Source organism: Copadichromis virginalis, linkage group LG18, assembly GCF_057382275.1.
Source record: "Copadichromis virginalis isolate Kocher_CV1m ecotype Utaka linkage group LG18, C_Virginalis_male_GT1.1, whole genome shotgun sequence".
Classification (NCBI taxonomy): Eukaryota; Metazoa; Chordata; class Actinopteri; order Cichliformes; family Cichlidae; genus Copadichromis; species Copadichromis virginalis.
In genome coordinates this window covers 13,379,594-13,406,013 of record NC_140635.1, presented here as the reverse complement: position 1 = coordinate 13,406,013, position 26,420 = coordinate 13,379,594, and the positions used below count along the sequence as shown (strand labels likewise).

At 37.6% G+C, this 26,420-nt stretch overlaps 3 protein-coding genes across 3 annotated transcripts; 1 reads left to right on the top strand and 2 right to left on the bottom strand.

Moving 5' to 3' along the window:
* Nucleotides 1-323: 323 nt before the first annotated feature.
* pnhd (pinhead) lies at nucleotides 324-25,877 on the bottom strand. The gene is made up of 7 exons (XM_085439741.1): nucleotides 25,728-25,877; nucleotides 4,431-4,526; nucleotides 4,084-4,223; nucleotides 3,280-3,556; nucleotides 2,601-2,782; nucleotides 1,633-1,691; nucleotides 324-656 (listed from the first exon to the last, which is right to left on the bottom strand). The coding sequence occupies exons 2-7, from the start codon at nucleotides 4,522-4,524 to the stop codon at nucleotides 506-508; spliced, it is 903 nt and encodes a 300-aa protein (XP_085295867.1). The 5' UTR covers nucleotides 4,525-4,526; nucleotides 25,728-25,877; the 3' UTR covers nucleotides 324-505.
* On the top strand, nucleotides 7,668-10,292 carry LOC146687418 (serine/threonine-protein kinase NIM1-like). Its single transcript, XM_085439146.1, has 4 exons — nucleotides 7,668-7,804; nucleotides 7,976-8,251; nucleotides 9,087-9,355; nucleotides 9,537-10,292. Exons 1-4 carry the CDS (start codon nucleotides 7,735-7,737, stop codon nucleotides 10,290-10,292), a joined length of 1,371 nt encoding a protein of 456 aa, XP_085295272.1. The 5' UTR covers nucleotides 7,668-7,734.
* LOC146687417 (C-C motif chemokine 5-like) lies at nucleotides 14,971-17,176 on the bottom strand. The gene is made up of 5 exons (XM_085438840.1): nucleotides 17,111-17,176; nucleotides 16,435-16,520; nucleotides 16,113-16,230; nucleotides 15,676-15,781; nucleotides 14,971-15,588 (listed from the first exon to the last, which is right to left on the bottom strand). The coding sequence occupies exons 2-5, from the start codon at nucleotides 16,496-16,498 to the stop codon at nucleotides 15,559-15,561; spliced, it is 318 nt and encodes a 105-aa protein (XP_085294966.1). The 5' UTR covers nucleotides 16,499-16,520; nucleotides 17,111-17,176; the 3' UTR covers nucleotides 14,971-15,558.
* Nucleotides 25,878-26,420: the final 543 nt, after the last annotated feature.

The following is a 26,420-nucleotide window of genomic DNA, read 5'->3' as shown; positions in this document are numbered from 1 at the left end:
GAGAAGAACACAGACCCAAATATATTTATATTACATCATGACATTATTAGAATTAGAATTTGTTCTTCATGATATTTCAGATTTAACTGACTCACAATCATCTCAAAGACTATAGCACAATTATAAATTTTTGTCTTAGCTTACATACTTTTTTATACAAATTCTACTAAATATACATGAATTAAAAAGAGGATCACACACTAATTTTTTCAGATTAGATCGTGGATCTTAGATTTAAATCTTTAACTTTTTCCCATCATGTTTCTTTTGCATTCTCAGTATTTGTACAATGCTTTAAGCACAAGTCCTCGTTTATTGTTGTATTAAATTTATTTACAAATTTAGCATCTTACATATATTACATATGATACAATAATAAAAATTCACTTTAATATTCACTATTCCGTGGGGTCATCAATGGGCTACAGTAAATATGGGGCCCAACTGTGGCAACCTCTTAAAGTCTTTCAAGTTTGTTTGTTTTTTCCAGCAGAGGGGCCTGTGATTAGTTTCGACAATGGCAGGAAGTGATGGACAGGATTGTACGAATCTGCCCATACTGGTTCACAAAGCTGTGGCTCTCATATCCCTGAGGAACACAGGAACTGGACTGTCTTTCGGACCACAAGTGGCAGATTTCTGGATCGGATGGACTCCTGCAACAAAAACATAGAAGAAGACAAAAAGATTAAATCACTAATCACTTTATTGCTATAAGTAGGCAGCATTTCATTTATCTCTCAAAACATTTTTTTTTTATAGAAAAATGTACAGAAATAGAACTAAATATAATTTCTGTATCTAGTTTACTGACAATATGTACAAGTATTTCGACTCACACATGTTGTACCATTCTGTACAGTACAGAAAGTTACAATAGGATAATTGTGGATCTTGCTATGTCTATATATGCACAACGTCTTTCCACTTCATCGAAGAAGAAAGAAGAAAAATATTTGACAAATTTGCCTAAAATTTGTTTCTAAGTAAAAATTAGATTGTTATTTTTTGGGCAAATAACAAACTGAAACCCAGTTTTTAAAATTTAAAATCTGAGCTGGCACACTTGAGTTTGTTAAGAATAAATTGGTAAAGTAAAATACTTAACACTGAATTTTCTGCTTAGGAAGGCAAGTTAATAACTGTAAGTCAGCACCTTAATCAAAAAATAATAATGTGCTAAATTTTCCTCCCTTTTTTTGTAAAACAGTAAACTAGAAGAAGATATAAATTCTTACATGTTATCAATAAAATATGATTTTTGATTAAATTAAATTTGTGAAAATTAGTGAAAACATGAAAAATGCTGAAAAATTCTTAACTTAGCCATAAACCTTGCATTGGGTGGTGGTTGAATAAATCTCTTAAATGCTGCACCTCTTTAGCATTTACCTTACAAAGTGTAGGGTAAATTTAGATGGTGGATTTTGTATTATTTTGATATGATTAAGATAAAGCAATAACACTGGTTGTCTGCAAACATCTCAAAATAAAGCAGAAGGTGTAAAAAGAACATTTGGTGTAGGAATTAACCCAAAAGTCAACATGCTGAGAGCAGAAGGCGTCAGAGCTCACAAGTAATTGTTATGAGGTGTGCATGAGGCGGTGTGGAGCAGCTGTGTTCACACATACCTGAGAAGGCATCGGTTTCCTGTAGTGCAGCTTCCCAAACATCTGCCCACATCTATTTCCTGAAGAAAATTAGCAACAGAGAGAAAGAGGAATCAGCTCACAGCTGCTCGCAAATATTTACCCAGTTGAGTTGGGGTCCAGCTGCTGCTTAGCATGTTTAGCACTGCTTTGATTCACCACCTGCAGAGGCCATTTGTGTTGGTGCTCCACTCGCACCTTTGGTTCTTGGACATGGCAGACTACCCAAACCCAATCTTCAACTTAAATCCTTACCGTCTATTATATAAATGTGATGTTAAAAATCACAGATACTGACTTACCTTGCAGTTGTACAGCTGGTGGAAAGCTTTTTGTGAATTTGGTGTTTAATCCTTATTTGCTTAAGCATGGCATACAAATCTGTGTAATGGTGCTTTCAAATATTTTTTTTCTGACATCAGTAGGGCTGGGAATTAAATAAGTCGTTGTAAAGTGAAACGTTTTGTAAGTGCAAAGAAACAGTAAAGTGTTGTGGGAGTATTGACCTGGTTTCGCCTTCTTTATGCAGTTTAAAAGAAGTTAAAATTATGCCAGAGATTCCTGCTCTCCTACAACAATCAAAGCCTCAAGTCTGTGCTTGTGCATGAATACGCATGCAGGCCATGCTGATTTACTTCACACCCAGGATGCACGGAGCCAGCCAGTGTGTTGTTTTGATTAAGTGCAGTCTTCCACTTATCTGCGGTGAACAAAGATACTTAATTATTGTCTGGCACCTGGCTAGAGCCCCATTTCCTCTTGACCTCACTACAAAAGAGTGTGAAACTGCCACCAAGCGTGAATCCTTCTTGCAGTGTGAAATGTGGCAGGGGGGCTAATGAAAGAAGGAATTATGTTTATTGTGAAGGGCTGGGTTTGAAATTAAAATCGAAGGGTAGGGATTTTGTCGAAAATTACAGTTGTAGTAATAGCTTGTAGGTGACACTTACTTTGAGCTTCTCTTCTTTGACTCCCTCTGCATGGTGGACTGTTTCATAATAATACTCCACGTATCGAACCCTGTAACAGCTTTCCTTCAGCTCACAGGCTGCCACAGTCTGTATGAGATCCACTTCGTTAGGGGTTTCCACCAAGGCTGATTCAAACTTTGTGGGGACACAGGAGAATCCATCTGTGGATGATTGATAATAAAAGTAACAGGATTATGATCTGTGATGGGAAGCAGAAATATTAAATAGACGGGATGATGTCGTCTGGTCCCAGAAGCAGAATTCTAATACTTTTTTTTTTTTGATAAGGTGCATAAAGGGGAAACATCTCTTCATCAACCGTGTGTGGGGTTTTTTTTTCAGACCTCTCTAACTCAAAATTACATAGGCAATGTCAATTAAACTGTAGCTGTCAGGTTATCCATTAATAATATATGTGTATTGAATCTATGTGCGTTAATTTATTTCAGAATTATTACTGATTAACTTCCTGACTCTTAATATGCACTAAATAGAAAAATACTTTTGCCCTACAAAGTGGGACAAAAGGTAAACTGACTGTTTCCAAATCAGTCATTTGGAATTTTACTGGCGGCTTCATGCTCGCTTAAACACGTCTTCCTCATGTTTTTTTGTCTGTTGTTAATCCCCCCCTCACCCCACACACACACAGACACACCTGGGGATCCTCTCGACTGGGAACATCCTCCCACGTCAATGACTGTCTCATACGGTGTTTCAGAGAAGTATGTCCTCAGTCCGGGAACTCGGATGCACTGGGCCAGCTTGATCTCACAGTGACAGTCCTCGATGACCGCCACTTCTCGAGGTCCCTCGAACAGAAGAAGCCGATCCACGCGCATCCCAGTCGGCTCACACACCTGAGTCACGCCGCATGAAGGCAGGTGGTTCAGCGGACCTGCGCTCTGAGAAGCAGCGGGTCCACGTGTCCTCGTCTTTATTGAGCCAAGGGGAAATTATTGTTTGAATCAGACCGGTAGAAACATGTTCCCATGTACTCACCTGCGCGTTTATTGTAGTTTCAGACTTATGAGAGAATAGGGGAGCACTTTATAACAATGTGACACTATTAGGTATATTTAAGGGCTTAGTGAAAAATTAGCAAGCGCTTAATTCATCATTTGTATAGCATTACTCCTCCTTAGTATGCCATTTATAAATATAGATATATTCTTATGACTGTGATAATGATTACGATTCTAACTAGCAGTGAAGTAGTAACAGTGATAGCTGTACATGGTGTAACAGTAACAGATGTTATACTAAGTAGCAGTAATGATATATAAATGATGAATTAAGCACTTGCTAATACCTTGCTAATGCTAGTGTCACATTATAAATAATATAAATGATAAGTTTGTGCAAAGTAACCCCACAGATGTTAGGCTAATGGTTTACAAAGCAGCACTTTTTCCATATTGTTATTGCAGCTATTCTTATGATAATGCAAGCTTTCACTTACTTTTTTGCTCTTGAGGAAGTCCAGCATTGAAGAATATTTTGAGTATTGCTGCTTCCCTGCTTCATACGATGGTGTTGTTGGGGCCCCACAATGTGATCTGCACATTCCTACATCTACACTGATGTGACTTCCTAAAATATCTGAAGAAAGAAAAACGAGGCCGATTTAAAGACAGACAGCACACAATGTTCATCCTTTTAACTGCAGAAGTCTAAACTCATCATTTAGCTTCAAGGCCTGCTTTAACCTGTTTTAACACATCAGAGGAAACCTTGCTTTGATTTCTATAGAGGGTACAGTGGAAAGATGTGGGATTTTGAAACATGTGGAGGAATGTGTTTCCTTGCCTTGTCCAATGTACACAAAGTGGCTCTGCCTCTTGCAGCATACTCTTTGTGTAAACAGGTTCCTGTGGTCAACGTGTTTGCTCAGCACTCCCATCACTGGAAAACACAAGAAGCAGCACACAACATTTCCCCTGGTGATTCAACATGGAACTGCATTTCAGTTACAGATGAGCTGTACAGGATTTTCTTCCAAGTCTTTTATTCATGAAAAAGATCATTCTATGGAGAAAACTTTAACAAAAAATATTACTTTTAATCTTAATTTAATTTAATTTTTAACCCATCCTTGATCTCAGCATCACACCTTCAGCTACTTACATTTAAAAGGCGATCATTTGTGTATCTGAGCGAATTTGTGTCAGTTGAGTCAGTGATTACCTTCTGCTCTACACATCACAGCTGCAGTGGAAAAGAAAATGCAAACAACACTTACAGGTCAAGTGGAGGACGCACAGAAAGAGTAGGAAAGGTTGCTGTATATCCATGGCTTTAGTCCAAATCTACTCCTCAGTTGCCAGATCCTGAGTGTCCTTCTGCCCTCCTCAGATATTTATAAGGGATTGAGCTTTAGCCCCAAATGTCACCTAAAATCCTCAAAGAGGGGTGGTGTCAAAAAAAGTGAGAGCTAATCAAATTTCCATGCTTCTCCAGCCAGAAGCCAACTTCAAAGGAAATCTCTACAGCTTTTCTGTTCCTGCTGTAAGGACACACTGGCTCGAGTGTGTCGACCGGGCCTCAGCTCACGCTAATGAAGTGCTTAAGTATCCCTGAGTCATTAAAGTGTCGCTCATTCAAAGGCATTAATCATCTTTTATCTCAGGGGGAAGGTGTTTAGCACCTCTGACTTAAAACAAAATCTGTCCCAAACACATAAACACAATCAGCATGGGGGCTTGAGCCTCACCTTTAGAAAACTCCAGCACCTTTGTGTTTATTCAACATGACACCAAATGGCCAAACCCCTCAGAACTACCCTCTGCTTTTAATCTTCACTGAAAGTGGAGAGATTAAGTACTTACAAGATAAACTTGTAGAGATACAAGTTTATGTCAATATTACTTCTGATAAAAGTGGATCTGGGTGCTTCGTCAGGTCAATAAGGCCTTCTCTCTCCTCTTCAGATATCTTGGCTTTAGCGTTCAGCTGTGTGGTAATCTTGACATTTTGCTCATTTTTAATTAGTATCTCGACGAGGTGTTAATCCTTCTTTGATGTGTTGATGTGATCCCCTCATTTTCACCAGGATCAGCGGATCAACGTGAAGACCATCAGCGCTCAGACACCTTTATTAAGGTGGTTTCAGCTGCTGATTCCTTTCTTTAATTTACTACACATCTCTTTGAAATTCTCTTATAATCTTGGTAATGTTACATTCCTAGTAGTTACTTGATTTGATTATGTAGATCAAAGGGTGTGTTGCTTTGCTTTTGGTTTTCAAAATAAGTTTCTGGCTTGTATTAATGCAATCTGGTCACATAGGTTATCAAGTTTGGGTCACACATAAAGAAGATTATGGGAGATTGTTTATAAAAGTCACATCCTGGTCAGCCACAACAAACCAGATGAGTTAAGCACATGCAGGGCTGAAGGATGTGGAGGATGCACCAGGGGTAACCAGGTGGATGCTATCTATCAAAATAATATTCATATTATTGCCAGGACCAAAGATTTTCCAGCAGATCTTTGCTTTCCAACAAGATACTCAGGGTTGTCCACTTTACCTGTCTGTGGCTTTAATGTTATGGCTGATCAGTGCAAAATATAGTGCAGCTTTTTGGCATGCTGTCTGATCACAATGCCCAGTATTAGGATCCCACCATTTCCTCCACAGATGGAGGATACTTGAGCTTGTTTTTTATGTTTAAACTTGGAAACAGCCAAAATAAAATCAGTTCAAAGGTGACTGTGGCAGTAGAAAAACCTCCAGATGTTATTGGTGAGAATGACTTTCAGTTTGCGTCCATTTAAGAGTCTTTCAAAGCATTGTGCGTGCCTCTTTTACTCACATTGGGAAGTTCTTTTGAATATAAAATACACAGGAATACTTACAAACCTTTGGAGTACTTGTTTTTAAATAGATCGTTTTATAATATTTGAAGAGGAAGCATAAACCATTTTTTCTTTTCTTTCTTATAGTTTTTAAACTGCAATAGGTTCAAGTCTTGACATTGGCCCATTTGGATTACCATTAAAAAACCTTTCAATCACACAACTGTATTAAATTCATCTTATGTAATTTTAACCATATTCTGACAGATCACAAATTTCTTGTAACATAATCCTGATATTGTATCAGGAAATAGTCCCTTTGTAGTTAATTCACATTCCCAGACAGATCTCTTCTTTATTAGAAGACTACAATACACGTGCTTGGATGATCACTGAGATTGTGATTGGATTATGACACGAACAAGCAGCTTATGCACGGTGACTGCCAGACGGTCCCCGTGTCCAGCCTGGGTAGCAGAGGTTGACGGGGCTGACTGATAACACACATCAGTCCGTGGGCTGTCTGGCCAAGTGTCTGTCTGGTGTCATGGTCAATGTCTGGGTCACTGCTTTGCTCTGTAGCCTAGTAACAAGGCAAAGAAGGCACGCATACTCTATTCTCACTGTTTTTAGTTTTTAGCTGACTGTAGGTGAGGGTAGGATTGTATTTTTTATTTGCAATTCTATTGGAAAACAATGAGTATTTTGAGTTATCAGTGCTGTTGTTCGCAATTTGACAAGTATGATAATTGTTTAGGTAAAATGTTTAATTGGTAATGTCAAAATGTGATCCGTGCTTGTCTTCAATAAAGGCTACAATCTGAGGGATGCATGTCCAGCTGAGCCAGCTGAAGATGCAGTAATCACCCTGCCCCAGCTGGCTGACCCCTAACAAGGATATACAGAGGTTAGTTCATGTCTAGAGTTTAAAGAAGCCTCCAAATCCTGTCTATTGTCTGTCTGCGTGGGAGGAGTCCAACACGCTGGGATTACATGGCGTTATGTTGTATTTCCAGATTATATGCGAGGAGAGACACACTGCAGCGTAGGGCGAGAGCTGGTGCAGTAGCAGCATCTGGACAAGCGGTTCATCATCTAAGAAACTTCTTCTCTGAGCATTTTTCCTGATGCCTGCAGATGATTTTCATTTCCTATCATACTGCTCATATTTGTTCAGACAATCTTTTTCCTCCGGTTGCTGTTTTGTGGAAATTTATTTTCTTGTTAATTTATCAACTTTTAATTTTCTAAAATATTCAACAAGACAGAAAACAAAGAAACTTGGAGGACTCTCTGGTGCCAGGCGAAAAGAATCATGTATTTAAACAACAAAAATAATGCCATAAACGTAGAAAGGAGTAAAAAGAACATAAAAGGGAAAACATGTGAGTACAAAGATGGGGTTTTTTTTGTTTGATTTGAACATTTTTAACTGCAGGATTGCATTTTATGTGTACATGTCAATTAGATCATATCCAATACAGAAATAATCATTCAAAGTAACTCTTGTTGCATCTCACAGTATGATAACAGCTGGATTCCCTTCTTCTTCTCAGGGGCTCACTTGAAGACAATTCCTCGCCAGGAAGAGGTTTTTCCCGTGATGTCTCCAAATTTGGGCAAAAAGGCGGGGACAAAAGAGAATGAGACAGGGGATGAGGCAGCGATGCAGCACACGGCATTTGGAAAGGCCTTGTATGATCTGACCCATTCAGAAAAGGTGATGAATGACCTGATATTTGGACGTCGAGTAGGGCTTTACGAGCTCAGAGGGGAGATTGGGTCTGGCAACTTCTCCCAGGTTAGATTGGGAATTCATGACCTGACCAAAGGTGAGATTTTTGATGCTTTGTCTTTTGTTACCTTCATTATCACATCTTGGGTCATCAGGTAGGAAATGACCATAGGTTGTAAATTTAAAATTGTTATTATATCACATATTTACATCAGAAATAATCCAGTTTACATATTGCTTTACTTCCTGTTGTTATCATAAATAATATTATGTTATTTAAAGCAGAAAACAGTGTGTGATCCACATTCACTGAAGAAAAAATATACAATTAAAGTGCAGGTGTAATGTTGAATTGCTCAGAAAAAGCTACGTCTGCCATTTATCTCATACATGAAGCAAACACGGGCAATAAACTGAGTTGTATTTGGCTATCAGCACTCAATACATAAATATGTGCCCGATTGATCCTAATTAACTGCATTTCCCAAAGAAAAGATGTACTACAAGAATGTGATAAAGATGTAAAATCAAGCTTTTCAGGCATTTTATAAGGGACGTCTTTCTTAAGTATCTCTGTTATTTATATATGCTGCAAAGTACACGGGGGCTTTTGTGCCAAATGACCTCATTCACCTGTTAGATGTTAGATCAGTTGAATGCACAGACATCACTTCAGTCAGTCTGGGTCACTGCAGATGTCAGAAGACAGCTAATCTCAGCCAGCCACTAATCCATATTGTTTTGTGCTTAGCAGTCAGTGTACGTGGTGTAATATGACAATGATGCTGAAACTCGTTTTTATAGCAGATTATGCAGAGATAAAGAAGATTGAATACAGGAAAAAGGTAGAAAAGAAACGGGAAAACGTTGTTTTCTGGTTTCCTCACTGTTTTTTTTGTTGGCTTTTTTTGCCTTTTTCTCTCATCTTACAGAAAGAGTAGCTGTAAAAGTCCTGGAAAAGGCGCGTTTGGACAAACGCTCTCGGGGTCCTTTTGCCTCTGAAATCTCTTGCATGGAGAAGCTGGCCCACCCCAACATAGTACACCTGTATGAGGTGGTGGAAACATTCAAGAGGCTCTACCTGGTGATGGAGTATGCCAGCGGAGGAGAGCTGTTCTCCCGCATCAGCACCAGGGGGCGCCTGTCAGACCTGGAGAGCAAGCTTGTCTTTTCACAGGTCCTGTCTGCAGTCAGATATATGGTAAGTTTAGAGAAACGTTCAGCTGATCATTGCTAAGGTTTCGTTTTGCTGGAAAATAAAACAAGTGACACTTAAAAACTTTCATGTGTTTGTATTAAAGTTCTCATATCTTAAAAAAAGTACTACTGTCAGTTATTAAATTGTAAAATAACTTTAACAGTCTTTCTTTCTCTTTTTCCAGCATGATAATAATATCGTCCACAGGGACCTGAAGGCTGAGAATATCTTTTACACCAGCACATACTGCATTAAAGTGGGTGATTTTGGTTTTAGTACATCCTGCTGCCTCAGCGATGTCCTCTACACATCCTGTGGTTCTCCACCTTATGCAGCCCCTGAGCTGTTTAAAGAGAAAGGCTACATTGGTCAGTACGTAGATATCTGGGCAATGGGTATTTTGCTTTACTTTATGGTGACTGCCACAATGCCATTTAAAGCCAGTAACACAGGCAGGCTTAAGTGCTGCATCCTGCAGGGCTCTTATACAATCCCCTCTTATGTACCCCAGTCATGCCAGGATATTATCAAGGGCCTCTTGAGGCAACTTCCACTGGATCGCCTAACTATGACACAGATCATGGAGAGTGACTGGATGAGAGGCATTGAATACCCTCAGGCCTATGCACCTTGTAGATCTACCCCCTTTCATCTGGCTGAACCCAACTACATCCTGACGTCAGATGATCTAAATTTAAAAGCAATGCTGGAGGATCTTGGCATCACCAAAGTTCATCTTCTCAACAACAACCTAAACTTGCAGAGCCCCATTACTGGTGCATATCGGATTTTGCTACATCGAATTCAGAAGAGGAGGTCTGTGGAAGCTGTGGGTTACATTCAGACATGCACCAGAGAGTCTCAGAACAGACTCAGATGGCGAGCAGGTTCAGATGGCTTGCTAAACAAGCGCTACTCTGTGGTCTGTGTCATCATGTAGTTTTTGTTTCTTAAAGAAATTAAAGAGTACAGCTTTGGAAAACTTGGCTTAGTTTCCTGAAGAACAACCATGAGATGAGAAGAGGGGTACAATTACTAGGATCCTAGCTCAACAATAAAGACCTGCAGACCAGTGAATGTGGCACCATAAATGTCTTTATTTTTTTTATTTTACATACTTTTTCATGTTATTTATCTTCTTTTATCTTTTTTTGTTACTGCTAATTCTATCTATCTATCTATCTATCTATCTATCTATCTATCTATCTATCTATCTATCTATCTATCTATCTATCTATCTATCTATCTATCTATCTATCTATCTATCTATCTGTCTGTTGTCATATGGAGCTGCTTAAGGGGTGAAATGGTTTCATTTTTGAGTTGTTTTTGGATAGGACGTTATTGTAAATGCCAGTGTACACACCGACACACTCTGTGACCATACTTGGCACTCTTTTGTAGCTTTAACGAAGTGAGCATTTAAGCCAAATGAGCCTGACAGAAATATTATGAGGGCTGACAATGACCCAGGTTCATCCATCGGTAAGGTAACAGGAATGTGGAAGTATCAAAACCCATACATGTTCATTTTTAAAGGAGCAAAGTCTTGATTGGTTTTAACAATACGTGCATGTTTCTGTGTTTTGTTTCACAAGATCATAATACTCCTTATATCTGAATTTTATAAATGATTTTAATGTGTTTGTAGGGTTTTCATTCATCTTTTCCCGAAGCTTAGATTCTTTGTTTTATTAACTCTTTGTACTTTGAAAAAAAATGAATTCCATATTTATTCATTTCAAATAAAATTACAAAGCAAAATTACCTTGCTGACGCAGTAATGTGTAGCTTGCCCAACAATGTTTACTTTTAAAGTAGACACAGAGATTTATATCTGAAATTAGAGTTCTCTCAATTGCAATTTTTCTGTCCAATTTTAGTTTTTTTTTAAAGTCTGATCTCCCGACACTGATTTTTGCAGATTTCCATTTTCTTTCTAAAAGCCATAACTGACCATTTTTAATGCAAAATATTATTTTAATAACATTATACTTTTCCTAAAACTGTATTAAGTTAGAGGATCTTCTCTCAATTAAAAAACAACAACTTAAGGGCTCTGCTACTGGAAGTTAGCGCAACTGAAGAGGAGTTTGTGTGCTGTGTCACCTTTACCTGCTTATAAGTGTCTTATAAGCAGTTGCAAAAGATTTTTGTAAAATAAATGTCAGTTACTGACATCCTTTACCAGTGTGACAGGACGTCCACCCTCTTCTCTGTTTTGTCTTTTGTCCGCTTTCCAGTTAGTGCTTTGACGCTTTGCTCATACCTAGGTTGCTAGATCTGTACTCTGGCCAGCTCTAGCTTTAGCCATTAGCTTTTAAAAAATGTTCATGTTTAGCTGTGTGAGGGTGATTTAAGCGTCTGATTAGGTTTGATGCTAAACCATATACTTGCACAGTTGTGTGCATGTTATGCTAGCATGAAATACACCGCCTCATAAGCAGACTTACGGTAGGTCAGTCACCATTCTGGGCTGAGAAAGCTGAGAAATTGATGGATTGCAGTTCCTGGGCAGCGCATTGGTGCAGCATGACTGAAAATTATTGACTTAGACCAGCGGTGGGAAATTTTCCCAAGGGCCCATATGAAGCACCAATAAACTGAAGTCAGTTCAGATCAATATTAATTTTATTTTTTTATAAACCACTACTGGTAAGGGTAGATATTACAATTTAGTAATGAAATTGTGAAATAGCATAGTAAAATACCAACATTTCACTATTTAATCAACAACCAACTGTGAACAAATGGCCATGTTTTCTTTTGCAAAATTTCAAAAACTTTCTGTAGACTGTTACTGCACATAGTTTAGGTTTTTCATTTTTTCTTCTTCACTAAGAGACATCTGGTCTATTTTGGTCTTGAACAAATAGATTAAAGCCGCCTTGGATCACCCAGAGAGGTGATCATTACAGAGAGAAGCTTTGTATTTGGATTTCTTGAACATTATCACTGAAATTGTTTGTTCGTATATAAAGGTAGATCAAAAGTTTATTTTAGTCACTTCATCTTGGATCTGCTTCAAAAGTTTTCCCTGTCACATTTGGACAGCCAGTGGTTGTAACACATGTAAAACAAGTTTGTCCCATTTCAGCCCGAGCCTATCAAAACTTACAAATCACTCCTTCTTGTAGTCCCTTTCACTGAGTGCATTGATGCCAGCTCATGCATGATCTAAAAGCCGGTCATTATCCAACATACAAAGATGTGCTGTGTCGTGAACATTGCAGCTCTCATCCAGAGCCAAGGAGAAAAAGTCAAATTATCTCCTTTGTTTATGAACTGAAGCTCCAGATTTCCCACAATATCCTCGATCTGTTTTATTTATTTATTTATTTATGTATTTATTTTGGTTGCCTATGAAGCACTCTGGTTGTTTTAAATTCTTTTTTTCTTGGGCCATTATAGTGCTGCAGAGTCCACCAAGCTTTCTTTGATAAACACCTCAAGTTCTCCTTTTTCTCCACAAAATAAGCACAGCAAGTTTACTTTCAAGTTCAGTAAATAAATATGTAAAAGTCCATGTATTCTTAAATCTCTGCATTTTGCCTCAGTCTTTCTTTTTTTAATGTGAACCGACATCTCTCAGAAATAGCACTCTCACACCTCTCATAAATAAAAGGTACAAAGTTGTGTTGTGATTTCCTTCCTTCAGGCCATTCTTTGATGGGAAATCTACCAAAGAGTGTTTGGTGGTTGAAACTGCACGTTTGTCCAGTCATTACAGTTCTGTTACATATTTGTGTCACATATTAGACAAATATTTTTCATTCACTGCATTCACTGGTCAGAGTGAAAGTAAGTAGCTGTGGTGACAAGCTTAGGAGTTTGATTAAAGTCTTAAATTATCACAGTAATAAATATAATGTCAATTTCAAATAACTTTTCTATGTGTAATCTTTTGCAACTTCTTTCATCTAGGTACTTGATTTGTTTCCCTTTTTTTTACATTTTCATAATAACCATGATTTATAGGCATCACTCATGTCTCTGGCACCAAATCTGTTTCACTTTGCAATTTTTGGAAACAAAATGAACCAAATGATGAATGGGATTCACACATTTATGTTCCCGTTGTATTTTAATGACTTCACAAATAGATGAGTGCTGCTTACCAGCAGCAGTTAAAAAGCAAAGATGAACAGGGGAAAAAAAGTCTCTACTCAAGTTTTTTTAAAACATAAATTCCTCTGCTTCTCTAATATGTGTTCAAACACCACTTTTCCTGTAATGCATCACTTTTGTTTCAGCATAGAGTGATTTTCCACATGTTTTGATTTCATGTCCCCCCCCCCCCCTTAAACAAAGATGCTAAAATTTCTGCTCAGGCTGCCAACCAGCCAGCTCTTTCTGCCTCAGCATGCACATTCATCAGCATTACTGTTGTATAAACACGAAGGAACAAAGCCTCAGCAACGAAAACCTTTTTAAGCTGCAACCCAATTCTTTGACCTCCAATGGTGGTACAACTACTAATCATACTCGATGCAATTTTGGATGTCCATCAATATTCTTTATGCCACTGATGTCTCAGTAATTATTTTGTATTTGTCAGACTATCCATCACTTTTGCCTTTCAGCTAAGTTGGCAACCTTTTCAAACAAATACTTCGACTGCATGCAAGGAAGATTCGATTTTTAAAATCTCGATTGCCCTGTGCTAAAAAGTTTTGGGTTTTTTTTAGCAATACCAATCATTCTCACTTCTTTCTCACGTGCACATTAGCTGTCGGCAGTGTTCGTATTAATTCTTTAATCAACAAACACAAGAAAATTAGTACATGAGCCATACTTTACCAACTTGCTTCATCTTGTTGCATGCAAGAAAAAAAAGGTCTCTGCAGAGCAGCATTGTGTGAAAGCACCTACATTACTCACAGCGAGATTTTATCACTTGCAAGTCTCAGCAGTAGCACAGATCAATGAATGTGCCCAGCACTGTCAAATCAGATCATACTGCTGTTAATCATCATTCACAGATACTTCATTGAAGATTTGCCTGTGCCTGATTTCTTTCTCAAGAATTTCCTTTTTGTCTCCCTCCTTGTGTCAGAGGATTTAAATCTTGATATTTCAGTCGCTTATTTTGTTATTATTAAACTGAAGAATTTGTGCATTTTGTGCAATTTGAAGCTCCACTAAAAGGAAAAATAGAGAATGCAGCAATTTTATTTGTTGGAGGTGGACAAAGACTATCAGAGCATGCAATGGCAAACCATGTGCATCCATCACTCTAACATAAACTTTAATAGTAATCTCTGTACTGCAGCCTTCTTTGTATTATTGAAGTAGTAGTTAAACGTCAAGGTCTTTTATGATTGGGGCTGTTTACTAAAACTGATGTTTAGGACTGCACACCCAGGATTAGAAATGTTTTATTTGAATTAAGTAAGGGAGGAGCATTAAAACAGCCTCGTGAAATCTCTTGAAGAGACCGCACATGTAGACATAAATACTGGCACGGATGGTACGCAGTATGAAAATAATATGATAATATGCATTTACCAAAGGTTTTTAAGTCCAACTTGTTTATTTACTCAGACTTAAATTCATCCCATTCTGCATATACTGTGATTAACTGTGTGACAGCAAGAAAACATCAAAGCCTCTGTGACCATGATACAAAAAGTTATGTTTATTTGAGTATATATACTGTAGTAAAACGTGCAAACAAAATACATGAAAATATATGAAAAGATTAACATTTCAAACATGGACAAAATTATGACTATTTTATTTTTGCTGATTTCAAAAAGTAATTAAAGACTTGTGTTTGAAAGACATCTGGACACATTACATAAGAGCCAGCTATTCTAAATAGTACAACATTTACACTCAATGACAATTTAGATTATTAAGCAGCTTGTTGAATATCACATGTCTTAAAAGGCAAGAAACAGTAGCAAATATTTTCAGTGAATTCATTGAAATATTTCCAGCCATGCATTGATATTAATTCTTCTGTGGCCATTTAGCTCGAAGAGTCCAACCCAAAAAGAGCAAAGTGCCGAAACTTTAAGCGCTTGACCCTTATATTTGCACAGAGTGAAAGCAAAAGTAATGCTACAAGATTTCTTGGCAGGCTTCCACAACTGCCTCCCGTAAGACACCATAAAAACCACCATAAAACCACACATTGCTCGTTTATAAGATAGCAGATGGCAGAAAGATGAACGGGGGCCAATGTTAGCTGGCAGCTGCCCTCAGCCTCTCCTTGAATGTCGTCGATGTCGCTGTTAAGAACAGAGACAACAGTGTGAACATCAGTTTTTCAAATGCGCAAGCAAATCCTCAGGCCGCAAAATGGTTTTAGGGATTACCATATCACTGAGCTTCCATGGTCTCTCGTCAATTTTTTTCATCAGATCCTTTACCCACGTTTCGTTTGGGTCTGTGCAGATGATACGGCCCTTCCTCATGGTGAAGCTGAAAGATAATTGGCACAGGTGAGGATTATTTTTAGCATGCAAATAAAACAGACATGGGTTAAAGAAAAAATCACTGCGAGTTCAGAGAGGTTGCTGTGTTAAAGTGCTAAAATGGAAGTTTTGTATGTACGTTCACTTTCCACTTAGATTTTTGCTAGTTTCACTGTAATTATCATTATTATTATATAACAATGAAGGGGTATTTGTCAGAGGAACCCCCTTAAAGACATCATGTCATGGGTGTTACAGTACAGACACAACCAGAAAAGCATTTTTGTGACTGTTTATTTAACAATAATAACGTCACTATTTGTTGTACATCCACTTACATTACAGCTGGGATGTTGCAGCCTCCATCTGTCATCTGATGTCTGTACTTCACTGCGTGTTTTTGAGCAGCGGGCTTCATTGATCTCACATACTTTAGACAGCAGTTATCATAGGGCACTGAAAACATAAAATCACCATTTAACAACATGATCAAATTTGCACAACAAAGATATATTGTTTAAGACAAGTACGCAGTGAAGCAACATCTACCCACGCACACACTTCAGCAATAAAACAACCTCCTTTATCTCTTCATGCCTCTTTATTGCATGCTGCATATATGACACTGTTTTCAGATTTCTTTCTTTAAAATTGCTGTACCTTGTGCCAATGCCAGACAGACGCAGGAAAGGATCAGCAGGAAGAACAGAGTGTTGAACCGCATGGCGAGGTCTGTTGTGGCAGCGCTGAAAAAAAAAATACAGGTTTATACATATAAGAAATATAAGTTTTTCCCTGCAATCAACATTATAGGCCTTATCACTCTGTGGTTATGGTGCCTCAACCCCTCCCATGCGTTCATGATTTTCATCTCAAACCTTGAACCTTGAACAAATATTGTACATTAACTGGACTTGTTACCGAAATGTATCATTAATCTTTTAAGCTCAGCTGGTAAAGAAATGTTACCCTATTTGCAAAAATAGGACTACTTAGCTTTGGCCATTAGACCACAAAATGTGAATTAATATGCATCCATTGCCCAAATGTGTTAAGGAAACAAGATTCAAAACAAATAAACAACAAATCAGTTTCTATTTGAATCTATTCTATTATCTATTTAAATGATTTTATAGCAAAATGTGTTATAAGATCATTACTTTCATTGAGGTATTCTTACAAATACTGCAAAACTTACTGAAACTAATCAAATGCAATACTAATATTACTATACTAATAAAATTAAATGATAATAAATAAACCTATAATTAGTAAAGCATTCATGTGAAAACCAAGCGCAATGTCTGTTTGTAAAAAAAGGAATATGATAACTCACCTCCTGTTCTCCAGGTGTAGACTGAAGCTCTAACGTTGTGTCTATCAACTTGTGCAGGCACAGCACTCTTATAAAGACACTCAGGGGCAGTATCATATTTCCATAACCTTTGTACCAAGACTTTTTTTTAACTCTTGTTTGATGAATGCCTTTAAGGCGTCAGCCTCAGGTTTCTTGATTGGCATTGCAATTTTATGTTTTGCTGATTTTTTCCAAAAAAAAAAAAAAAAAAAAAAAGTAAAAACACTTGAATGAACTTGCACTGATAGAAACTTGACTTTTTGCATTTTCGTGCAAAGGCACGTGTCTATGAGGGATCAAGCTGGTCAGATGCAATGCACGCTGATTAAAAAGACAAGATTGGGCCAATATAACGATAAAAGGTGAAACAAAGAGTGACATGTCCCCTAATACTGATCAAACAAAGACAGCAGTTAGTTTCCAGTAACTAGGTGGATCCCAGTTTATTTCTCATGTTGTTGACATGCCCTACTTTGGTGCCTTTAAAAAAGTTCACGCATTAGATCATGTAATTTTTCAGTCAGTCATTACCAGCAAAAAAAAATCCAAGTTAGAGCACGCTTAAATAAATGCACAATAAATGCAAAAGTTTGTGCTTATTCTCTTTAAAACAAAATCCTATTTGTTTCGTTTCATATCTTTCACGTGGTTGTCAGTGCCACACCTGCCTTAGTTGCATTCAAACAGACTGCCGGCGTGTGAAGGCGGAGGTTAAACAAATGTTTAGTGTCTACATTATGCTTTATTTATCTGAAATATACGTCTCTAACTATAACATTTACTCCTATGTTGCTTGAGGCTCTTGTAATTGGAGTGTGGCATACTGTACTCTAAAGGTTTCTCAATATGTAACTGTCACACTGACAGTTACATATTGAGAAATACTGTTGAATGGCTGCTGAATGAAGGTGTTAAGTGCATTCTTACTTGCGTAACTTGTCCAAAAAGTTCTGCTGGGGAAATCCTTGTACTTAACAGTATTTAATGACATTAACAGAATAACAGACTTGAACATGGGAACCTTTTTGGTAAACTTTAGGTGAATATCTACAGCAATGATCCCTGGGAATCTGTGGCTGTTGACAGTTACATAGGTAACATCTAAACTGTGAATCTTGACTGTTGCTGAGATATACGGGTGGTAAGGTTGAAATTTGGTCTTGACAACATGAAGACATGGACCCAACCTGCTAACTAAAAATTCATGATAGTAAAATTAGAAAAAGACTGAACTAGTAAGGCTTGTCTGGAAGGGTTGCTGTGTATAGTGTGTAAGTCTATTCTCTCTTAAAAGAACAACTTAGGTTGGCAAAGTTACACCTAAGCAAACCATTAAACATCTGAAATAATTAGACAGATAACACAAAGTGGAAATGTGTGGCTATAATCCACAGCATCACATTTGGAGAAAACCAGACACAGCGCAAACATCTCATTGCAACTGTCAAGCACGGTGGTAGAGGTTGGAGCTTGTCACAGGATCTCCAACATCTTGCAGTGACTGAGTTGACCATGAACTCATCTTTATATCAAAGTACTCTATAATCAATGTGAGGTCATCTGGCACGGTCAAAGGTTGGTCATGCGACAGGATGATCCTAAGCACAACTGCAAATCTACAACAGAATGGCTAAAAAAAGAAATAAATCAAAGTGTTGCAATGGGCCAGTCAAAGCACAGACCTGTTTGAAATGTAGTGGTGGTAGGAGAGAGAGAGCTGTGCATAAATGAATCCTTGCAAACCTCAATGAACTGAAGCAACACTGTAAGGAAGCGTGGGCCAAAATTCCCCTACAACCATAAGAGATCGATGAATCTTACAGAAAACAGTTACTTCAATCTATTGCTGCCCAAATAATCAATCGTGGGTTTTACTTAGTTTTTCTACACACTGCTTCTGATTTATTTTGATTTTGTTTCTGTTAAATAAATAATGGCACAGTGTAACATGTTGTGTTGTGTCATCTAAGGTTTTTTTTTAAATCATGAACTGATACATAAAACTTTAGAACTGAATGAAAGCGTACTTTCTTTTTACCATCACTCTCAAATTTGGTAGATATTAAAATGATTATCAGTTATAACACTAAAAAAAATATGGTTATTATATATTATACAACATACAGACGGCACAGGCAGTTCATCTAAATTCACACACATTAGGATAAAAACACAATCATAGAAGCAAAACTGACATTTTTTAATATACGCACAGCACTGCTAATAGTATACCACATATGTCATATTTTATATTTATTTTATTGATAAAACTATTTGTAGATATTTTTAAAAATCCAAAAGAAAACAACAAAATCTACAAGTTGGCCACCACATGCAAGAGAAAATTAAATAGGTATAATTAAGTAATGAGGTTAAATAAACAAAGTATCCTACTCTCCACTGAGCAGGAGCAGACTATTACCACACAGCCATTATGGTGCAAAGGGCTTCTGCACTGGAGCATAAGTGCTCTTGCATAATTGCTGATTGTATCAAACTGCAAAATCAGAGCAGTGGCTGCCACAGCCATAAAAGTCAAATATCCAACTAATAAGACATTTCTGTTCATGTCAAAATAAATTACCCTTTAAATAGAAAAATAAGGATTTAGTTGAATATTAAAATTCCAAAACAGAAAACCATTCCCATTTCTTGGGTCTTTTCTTTCTTTGGAAACTGGCAATTGTGTAGCTTGATAAGATCTTTCTGACACGCTAACAGCATATTTACTACATACAAACATAAGATTTTCCTTTAGATCGCTTGATAAATTCATCTTAAAGCCTCATTTGACTGAATCACTCTCAAACACTGTAATCCTTTCATCTGATAACATAAATCTTCACACCCCCACCTATATTTTAAGAGCACACAGTAAATGTATGGTGTTTTTTTCTATAGAAAAAGAAACATTTTGATGTCTATCACAGAATAAAGACGAAAGGTTTGTTGTTGTTCATTTACTCTTAAATGTGTGGAAATTCCCTGCAGGTGTTACGCAAAGTTTTATCGGCCCATAAAGACTTTATATCAGCATAGTTCACGAGGCCTTCCGGAAATATGAGAACTCCATTTTGACCCTTGAATCTTACCAAAAAGGGGACATAAAAAAGAGACAACAAGTCTTTGTATTTTCAAGTCATAAGTGCAGGTTTATATAACATTAATGTTGCCCAACCTTACATGACAATAATAATTGCCTTTTAGGCTCAGATATATTGACTTCAGAAGCAATATTAGTCTGATATGTGCGGTGTAGGGATACATGTTAGCGCAACATTAAACGCTTGTTTACATTCTTCAGTATTCTCAGAAAACCTGACTTTAATGTGGGAAACTTGAGCTGTAAGAGTACATCAGGATGTACATGCATCTTCCCTACAGTCATATTAAGTTCTGACAGATGATAAACTTTGCATTAAAGATACTTGCCAGAATCCATCTATGCATATCCACCCATGTTAATTCCTGACAAGAGGCTCCTGCGGCACATTTAGAAGGATTCTTTTTGAACGCCCTGTGACAGGTACTAATGAGCCTCAAGCGGCTAAGTGGACATCTGATAGCACTCTTCGGTGTGAAGCGTGCCACTGACCTGTCCCTTTCTTTTTCTTTTGTGCCTGCAGGATACTTGTGCTCACTTCAGTTATTTACTGCTCCCACATGCAACCTGCATGTGTCGTAAAGAAAGAATCTGCATTTGATGCCACCCAGGCTCTAAAGACGTTTACATACGTTCAGATTGCTCTGATTAAATTGTCTCTATTTTTTTTTTGGAGGGGCAATTCTGGTCTTGCAGTGAATATTTCATGTTAGATGTGCGGGTTTGATCACAGTACAATTCAACTGAACATTCATTGGCAAACCAATGAGTAACTTTCTAAGAAAAAAAAGGTTGTTGGCTATGCCGAGCTCTGTTCCTGTATGTGACTGCATATTTGAAAAATCCTGATGGATTACTGGTATTGAGTATTTGTCAGAAGATGATGGTCTGCTGCCAAAGCTATTTGGACTCTGTCTGTGCAAAGATGCACAGTGTTGTCTTCAGCATTCCCGTCAGACAATGTGATATGTTGTTTTATCCCTTCATTATCGCTGTCATTTAACATCTCCAAGAATACATTTATCATTGTGTGAGAAACTTTACTTTGGCACGCAGTACAAAAAAAAAAAGAAGCAGCAGTATAGATGAGGACAGGGCTTTTTACTCGCTGCAGACTGAATAATGATACTGATTTAACATTTACTTCTCTTGCAACGATCCATTTGTAAACTGCAGTGTACCAAAAAAAGGAAAAATGAAAGCAAACACATGGGAAAGCTATCCAAAACAAGTTAGCTTCTACTATTTCTTTTTCAGTTTTATTATTATTGCTTTATTTTGAAGCAAAGGTCAAGGAGTTGCAAATCCGTCCTTTCTTTCCTTCCTTCCGCTCTTCCTTTCTTTTAGAAGCATGCCTGTGAGGAGGCCTTCAAAATTCATTTGAGGTTTAAATTTTAACTGACTGCTTTCTGGAAGGAAAAATAACCGTGTCAACATGATCAAAAGGTTCTTTAATCTCAGGGGCATTGATTTGTGCCGCAAACGTCACTATGATTCGGCCTTTTTGCTTTTCATGTCAACATTAAATCAACCAGGACATGAATACAACAAACAGGCGTAAGTTTACTATAATCTTACAGGCCTCTGCAATAACAAGTATTTTTTATTGTCTTTTGATGTTAGGTTAGGACATCAGACCTTCAGTAGCCAGTTGCAAGTGCAATAAGGAGATTTTATATATTCATAAACATATATAAACATACACAAAGCCACCTCTAGAGATGCAACAATTTCCCAGAAGTTCCGGGAACCTTAATGGCCAATTTCACAGAACATTTATTGCAGCATCAAAATAAAACCTGATTGTGATGGCAGAACTGACACAGACCACAGTGGCAGACAAATCTATGTGTGCATGTTATGTAGTGATGTGGATAGTAAGATTAGGTTGATGCATATTCCTGTCCTGTCCCAGACCTGTAATTTATTCCATCCATATATCAGCGATGTACTTTGCTGAGTGTTGCGGGGGCTTGGATTTTGTTTGAGCTATGACTGTGAGACTGTGAGAGGCAAGACACGGGTCACCAGTCAATCACGAAGCTGACTCTAATGATAGATGAGTAATTTTACACCTGCAGGCACTTAGAGTTGTCTGTCAGAGTCTGGAAAAATGTATTGCAGACTCAGGGAGAAAATGAGAACACTTGGAGAACACTTCAAACACATTTGGCACACTAGAAAACCCAAAACAAATGACCAAATATGCACTTTTTTTGCGGGATTAGAGTTGAAATGAAAGACAACACTGCTAAACTTTATGGACCAAAGAGTATGGCACATTACAGCTGTAGACCACGCACTATGGAAAACCAGAGGATGAAGCTCCCAGTGCACTGGATTTGTGCTGATGTTAACGCCAGAGGAGCTTTGAAATTTCTAAGCAATATATACCTCATCACTCATCAAGCTCACTCTGTAACTTTACGGTGCTGTGGTTGCTAAACATTTCCACTTTGCAATAATATCACTGACAATCAATTGTCGAGTATCTTGGAGGGAATCCTGCAGCATTACTATGGTTGAGCTGTTTAGAATGACTCATTCTTTTACAAATGTTTGTAAAGGCAGGCTGCATGGCTAGCATCTTTTATATGCATGTGCCAATGGGGCAGAAAACAGCTAAATTCAAAGACTAAGACATGTGGCCCAATACGTTTGTCCATATAATGCGGCTACGTTGAGCATTTTTGGAGATTTTAATTTTCCCCTAGCGGTTTTATTTTATTCTAATGTATTATGCAATCAGCTCTGCCCTTCAAATGACAAGTTTCAGTAGATAAGATCCAACATTATACCACTGAACAAATAACATGGTTTTGGATTTTGTGGAAGAAAGTTACATAACCATAATTACCCCCTGTTTTTGTAGGGGACTCCCCCAAGGGTTTCATCTTTAGGTATTAGTTACAAAACTCTGGAAAATGAGAAGCCTGTTATGTAAAAAGTATTGTGAATCTTGGACTACTTCAAAGTAGATGTTATCATTACACAGATATTACACATATCAGGAAGGCAGAAAGTCAGGTTTTGCACCACGCATGGATTCTGACTGAAAGACTACTTTTTACCCTCGTAATAATGCTACAGGATCTGCCATGATGGGTTTTGACTCGTTATGATAGAAACACCATCGAATGCATTAGAGTTTGGTGAGCGTTACAGAGCCAGTTTGCTATTCGTATGCGGGGGAGTGTGTTCCAACTTTTGAGTGAGGGGTGTTTGTTGCCCGTAGACGCAAACACAGTGATGCACAGTGGACATTCGCCACACCAGTGGATAAGTACAAAAGAGAAACTGATATGACCCAAAGCAGAAGCCAAGCTCGTCTGATGGATGACAGCCCTCAGCAGCAAAGAGTATAAACACATGCAGTGGCTTGTTTGAGGGGAGCCTGAGGGGAAATCTCAAGCACGATTATTTCGATTATTATTACCAACTTTTGGTCAACTCAGGCAAACTCTTATGAAATGTCCTCTTTTCAGTGTTCCTTAACCACATTTGAGCAAAGAAGGCAAAGATCTGGTTTGTATTTATGACTGTGTTGTATTTAACTATTGTTTTATGCCTAACTTTCATTTCTTAATCTAGTTCATAACTAAGCAGATGGCTCAGCAGGGAAAGACCATTTATTGGAAGATGAAAAGCAGGGGTACTTACCATTATCACCAAATAATGAATCACGTAATACCAATATTCCCACATTACAACATTTCTAATCGTAACAGGATGATTATCCTGTTATCTTCAGGAAGAATGTTGTATTACGATAAGAGATGGTCTGGAAAGTTTAACAAGTGCTATGGGAAATGCAATTTCAAGTCGGCTCAACTTACAAAAGGCTCTTGAAAGCTGATGAACATATAGCTGCTAGCAAAGGCCTTTTAAAAGAAGGCTAAAATTATTAACATTTTATTATTAGAAATAATTTCAAATATTTTCAATTTAATTAAACATTCTCACATAGTGTCACAGCTTTGCCTTCACTGTCTGAGCATGCACTATCTGTATTTTATGATACTTTATGAATGTTTAAGCTCTAAGAGTGATTCTTGAGCCACTACAACCACATCAACACTTGTAGCCAAACTAAACATGCACATGTACATTGTCAGCATTACGCTTTTTTAAAGAAAGTTTAACACAGTTGTCTGTTAAACATGCAAAGAAAAAAGAGAAAAGAAAACAACTCAGTGCTTTACATTTCACTTCAGGCACTTTACAAACTGCCAGACTCAACTCCACAAAGACTATGGCCTGAAGGGTGTACTGGAAAGTGAGATTAATGGCCTACTAAGCTATGTTGGGCTTAAAGTTGTAGTTTCTGTGTCACAGAAGTGCTTGTGATAAATTACCGTGGTAACTTATGCCAAACACATCACCTGGTCAGGTGCATGTTATGTTTCCCAGTGTTAATTTAAAATCTTATGGAAGCACCATAATTTGAATGATTCTTTTATTTACAGCATGCAGTATAACGCAATATAGATTCTCTGCTGGAATATATTTTATATGTGCAAGAAAACCACACAGTAAAGTGCAAACTGAAGGTTGCATACTTGAGTCGAATCTACAGCTAAGTCTCTTTCACACTACTTGAATTGCAGCTAAAAGAACACAGAACACACACCAACTATACCGCTTCAGTCAGTGAAATTAATTTCCAATTGACTGGCCCACAAACCACAGCTCTTAAGTGTCTAATGTGTAGCCACACCTTAATCACTTAACCACCATTTATCTTCATGATCCTCTGATAATGTCTCTGATTGGAATAGGCGTCACTCATAGGGATCATTTAGTGTAGAGGAGTCACGACCTGTGAAATGCCCCATTATATGTGACCACGCATACAACTTGAAGCAGAAAACCCGGCTTAACAGAGAATATTGACAACCCCCATAATTATACTTGATAAATCCAGGTGGGGCTTTAGGTTTTATCAAGCTGGCCAAGGCAAACAAGATGCACAAATAAGCTCAGAACTTGCTTTCGTTCTTTCTTTTTATGTATAGCACAAATCTTTTTGTTTTCAACCGCTGTGGTTTTATTGTTTTGAAACTCCTTCAGGAAACAAAGGAAATACCTTCCGCCCATATTTTTCATGATACTGTATCCAGAATAAACATATGTAGTTTACACATTTGGATATCTGCGTGAATGCTTGCTTACTATATGCACGCCAAAATTGCTTTGTACAAAGAATTTGCAAAAAGTACAAAATGCAAACAGCAAACCCCCACGAGTCAATAATTTTATTTATACTGTCACTGCAGAGTTGGTACTTCATGCACTTGTGCAGTTTATGGTTTGTGTTTAACTCATCCATAGGAGAAAATATATATTTTATATATTTATTTATTGTTTTTTAGAAAACAATATGAACTGCTTTTGTAGTTGGTGTTGTAGAATTTTGTAGTTGGTGTTGTAAAGTTGCCTGTAGTTTCAAAGCTTGTCCCGAAGCCATCACTAAAAAATGCAAACACTGCTTACCTGTAACAGATTTGCTCAGTTGCAGTAACAGTTCGCCCTCTAGTGGAAGCAAAGTGGAACTGCACTGACAGGACACTGGAAAAGGACATTAAACGTTATTGCACATTTCTGTGCAAAACACATAGCTGTGAAAATCTCCTGACAGCTGAAAAAGTCCACACGTCTAGAAAACAAAAACAGAGAAAATGGGCAGAATTCAAATTCATCCTTAGGAAAGGATTTAATCATGACCTAATCACTCCTATAATAATACACTTCATGTAAATAATGTGAGTCATGATCACACAGTGTTTTGGTTACAGGCCTGGTAAATTCCAAGTGCTACATCAGCACAGAGATTGTTTAAATGTTATTGATCTATTTGTTTGTCATCTTGGTATTGCTCATTTGAGTTATTCTTTACTACTCACGATTTTCTTTTACTTAGGCGTGACGTTTATGGCGTTATCTCTGTACTGCTCTAGCACTTGAAATTTCATTGCTGTAGGACTAATAACAGAGTCTGATCTTATACTTATGCTATCTTAAAGAATACAGTTTTTGCGTGCATGTGTGTGTCTATCAAAGCCAATTGGCACTGCAGTAAAGTCAGTGGTGTTGTCATGTTTGGCACTGTAAATGTGGCCTTTACAAACAACACCAATGCGTAAACCCCAGGAGAAAAAAAAAGGGGCAATAGATTCAAACTAACAG

What these genes read in the sequence shown, in the direction of transcription:
- pnhd (XM_085439741.1), bottom strand. Translation starts at nt 4,524, where the DNA reads ATGGGAGTGCTGAGCAAACACGTTGACCACAGGAACCTGTTTACACAA. An exon ending in CCAGTCGAGAGGATCCCCAG is followed by an intron (nt 2,783 to 3,279) that starts GTGTGTCTGTGT and finishes AATCATCCACAG; the next exon opens with ATGGATTCTCCTGTGTCCCC. An exon ending in TCAAAGAAGAGAAGCTCAAA is followed by an intron (nt 1,692 to 2,600) that starts GTAAGTGTCACC and finishes AATTTTCTTCAG; the next exon opens with GAAATAGATGTGGGCAGATG.
- LOC146687418 (XM_085439146.1), top strand. Translation starts at nt 7,735, where the DNA reads ATGTATTTAAACAACAAAAATAATGCCATAAACGTAGAAAGGAGTAAA. An exon ending in GAACATAAAAGGGAAAACAT is followed by an intron (nt 7,805 to 7,975) that starts GTGAGTACAAAG and finishes TCTTCTTCTCAG; the next exon opens with GGGCTCACTTGAAGACAATT. An exon ending in AATTCATGACCTGACCAAAG is followed by an intron (nt 8,252 to 9,086) that starts GTGAGATTTTTG and finishes CTCATCTTACAG; the next exon opens with AAAGAGTAGCTGTAAAAGTC.
- LOC146687417 (XM_085438840.1), bottom strand. Translation starts at nt 16,498, where the DNA reads ATGCGGTTCAACACTCTGTTCTTCCTGCTGATCCTTTCCTGCGTCTGT. An exon ending in CTGTCTGGCATTGGCACAAG is followed by an intron (nt 16,231 to 16,434) that starts GTACAGCAATTT and finishes TTATGTTTTCAG; the next exon opens with TGCCCTATGATAACTGCTGT. An exon ending in CATGGAAGCTCAGTGATATG is followed by an intron (nt 15,589 to 15,675) that starts GTAATCCCTAAA and finishes TGTTCTTAACAG; the next exon opens with CGACATCGACGACATTCAAG.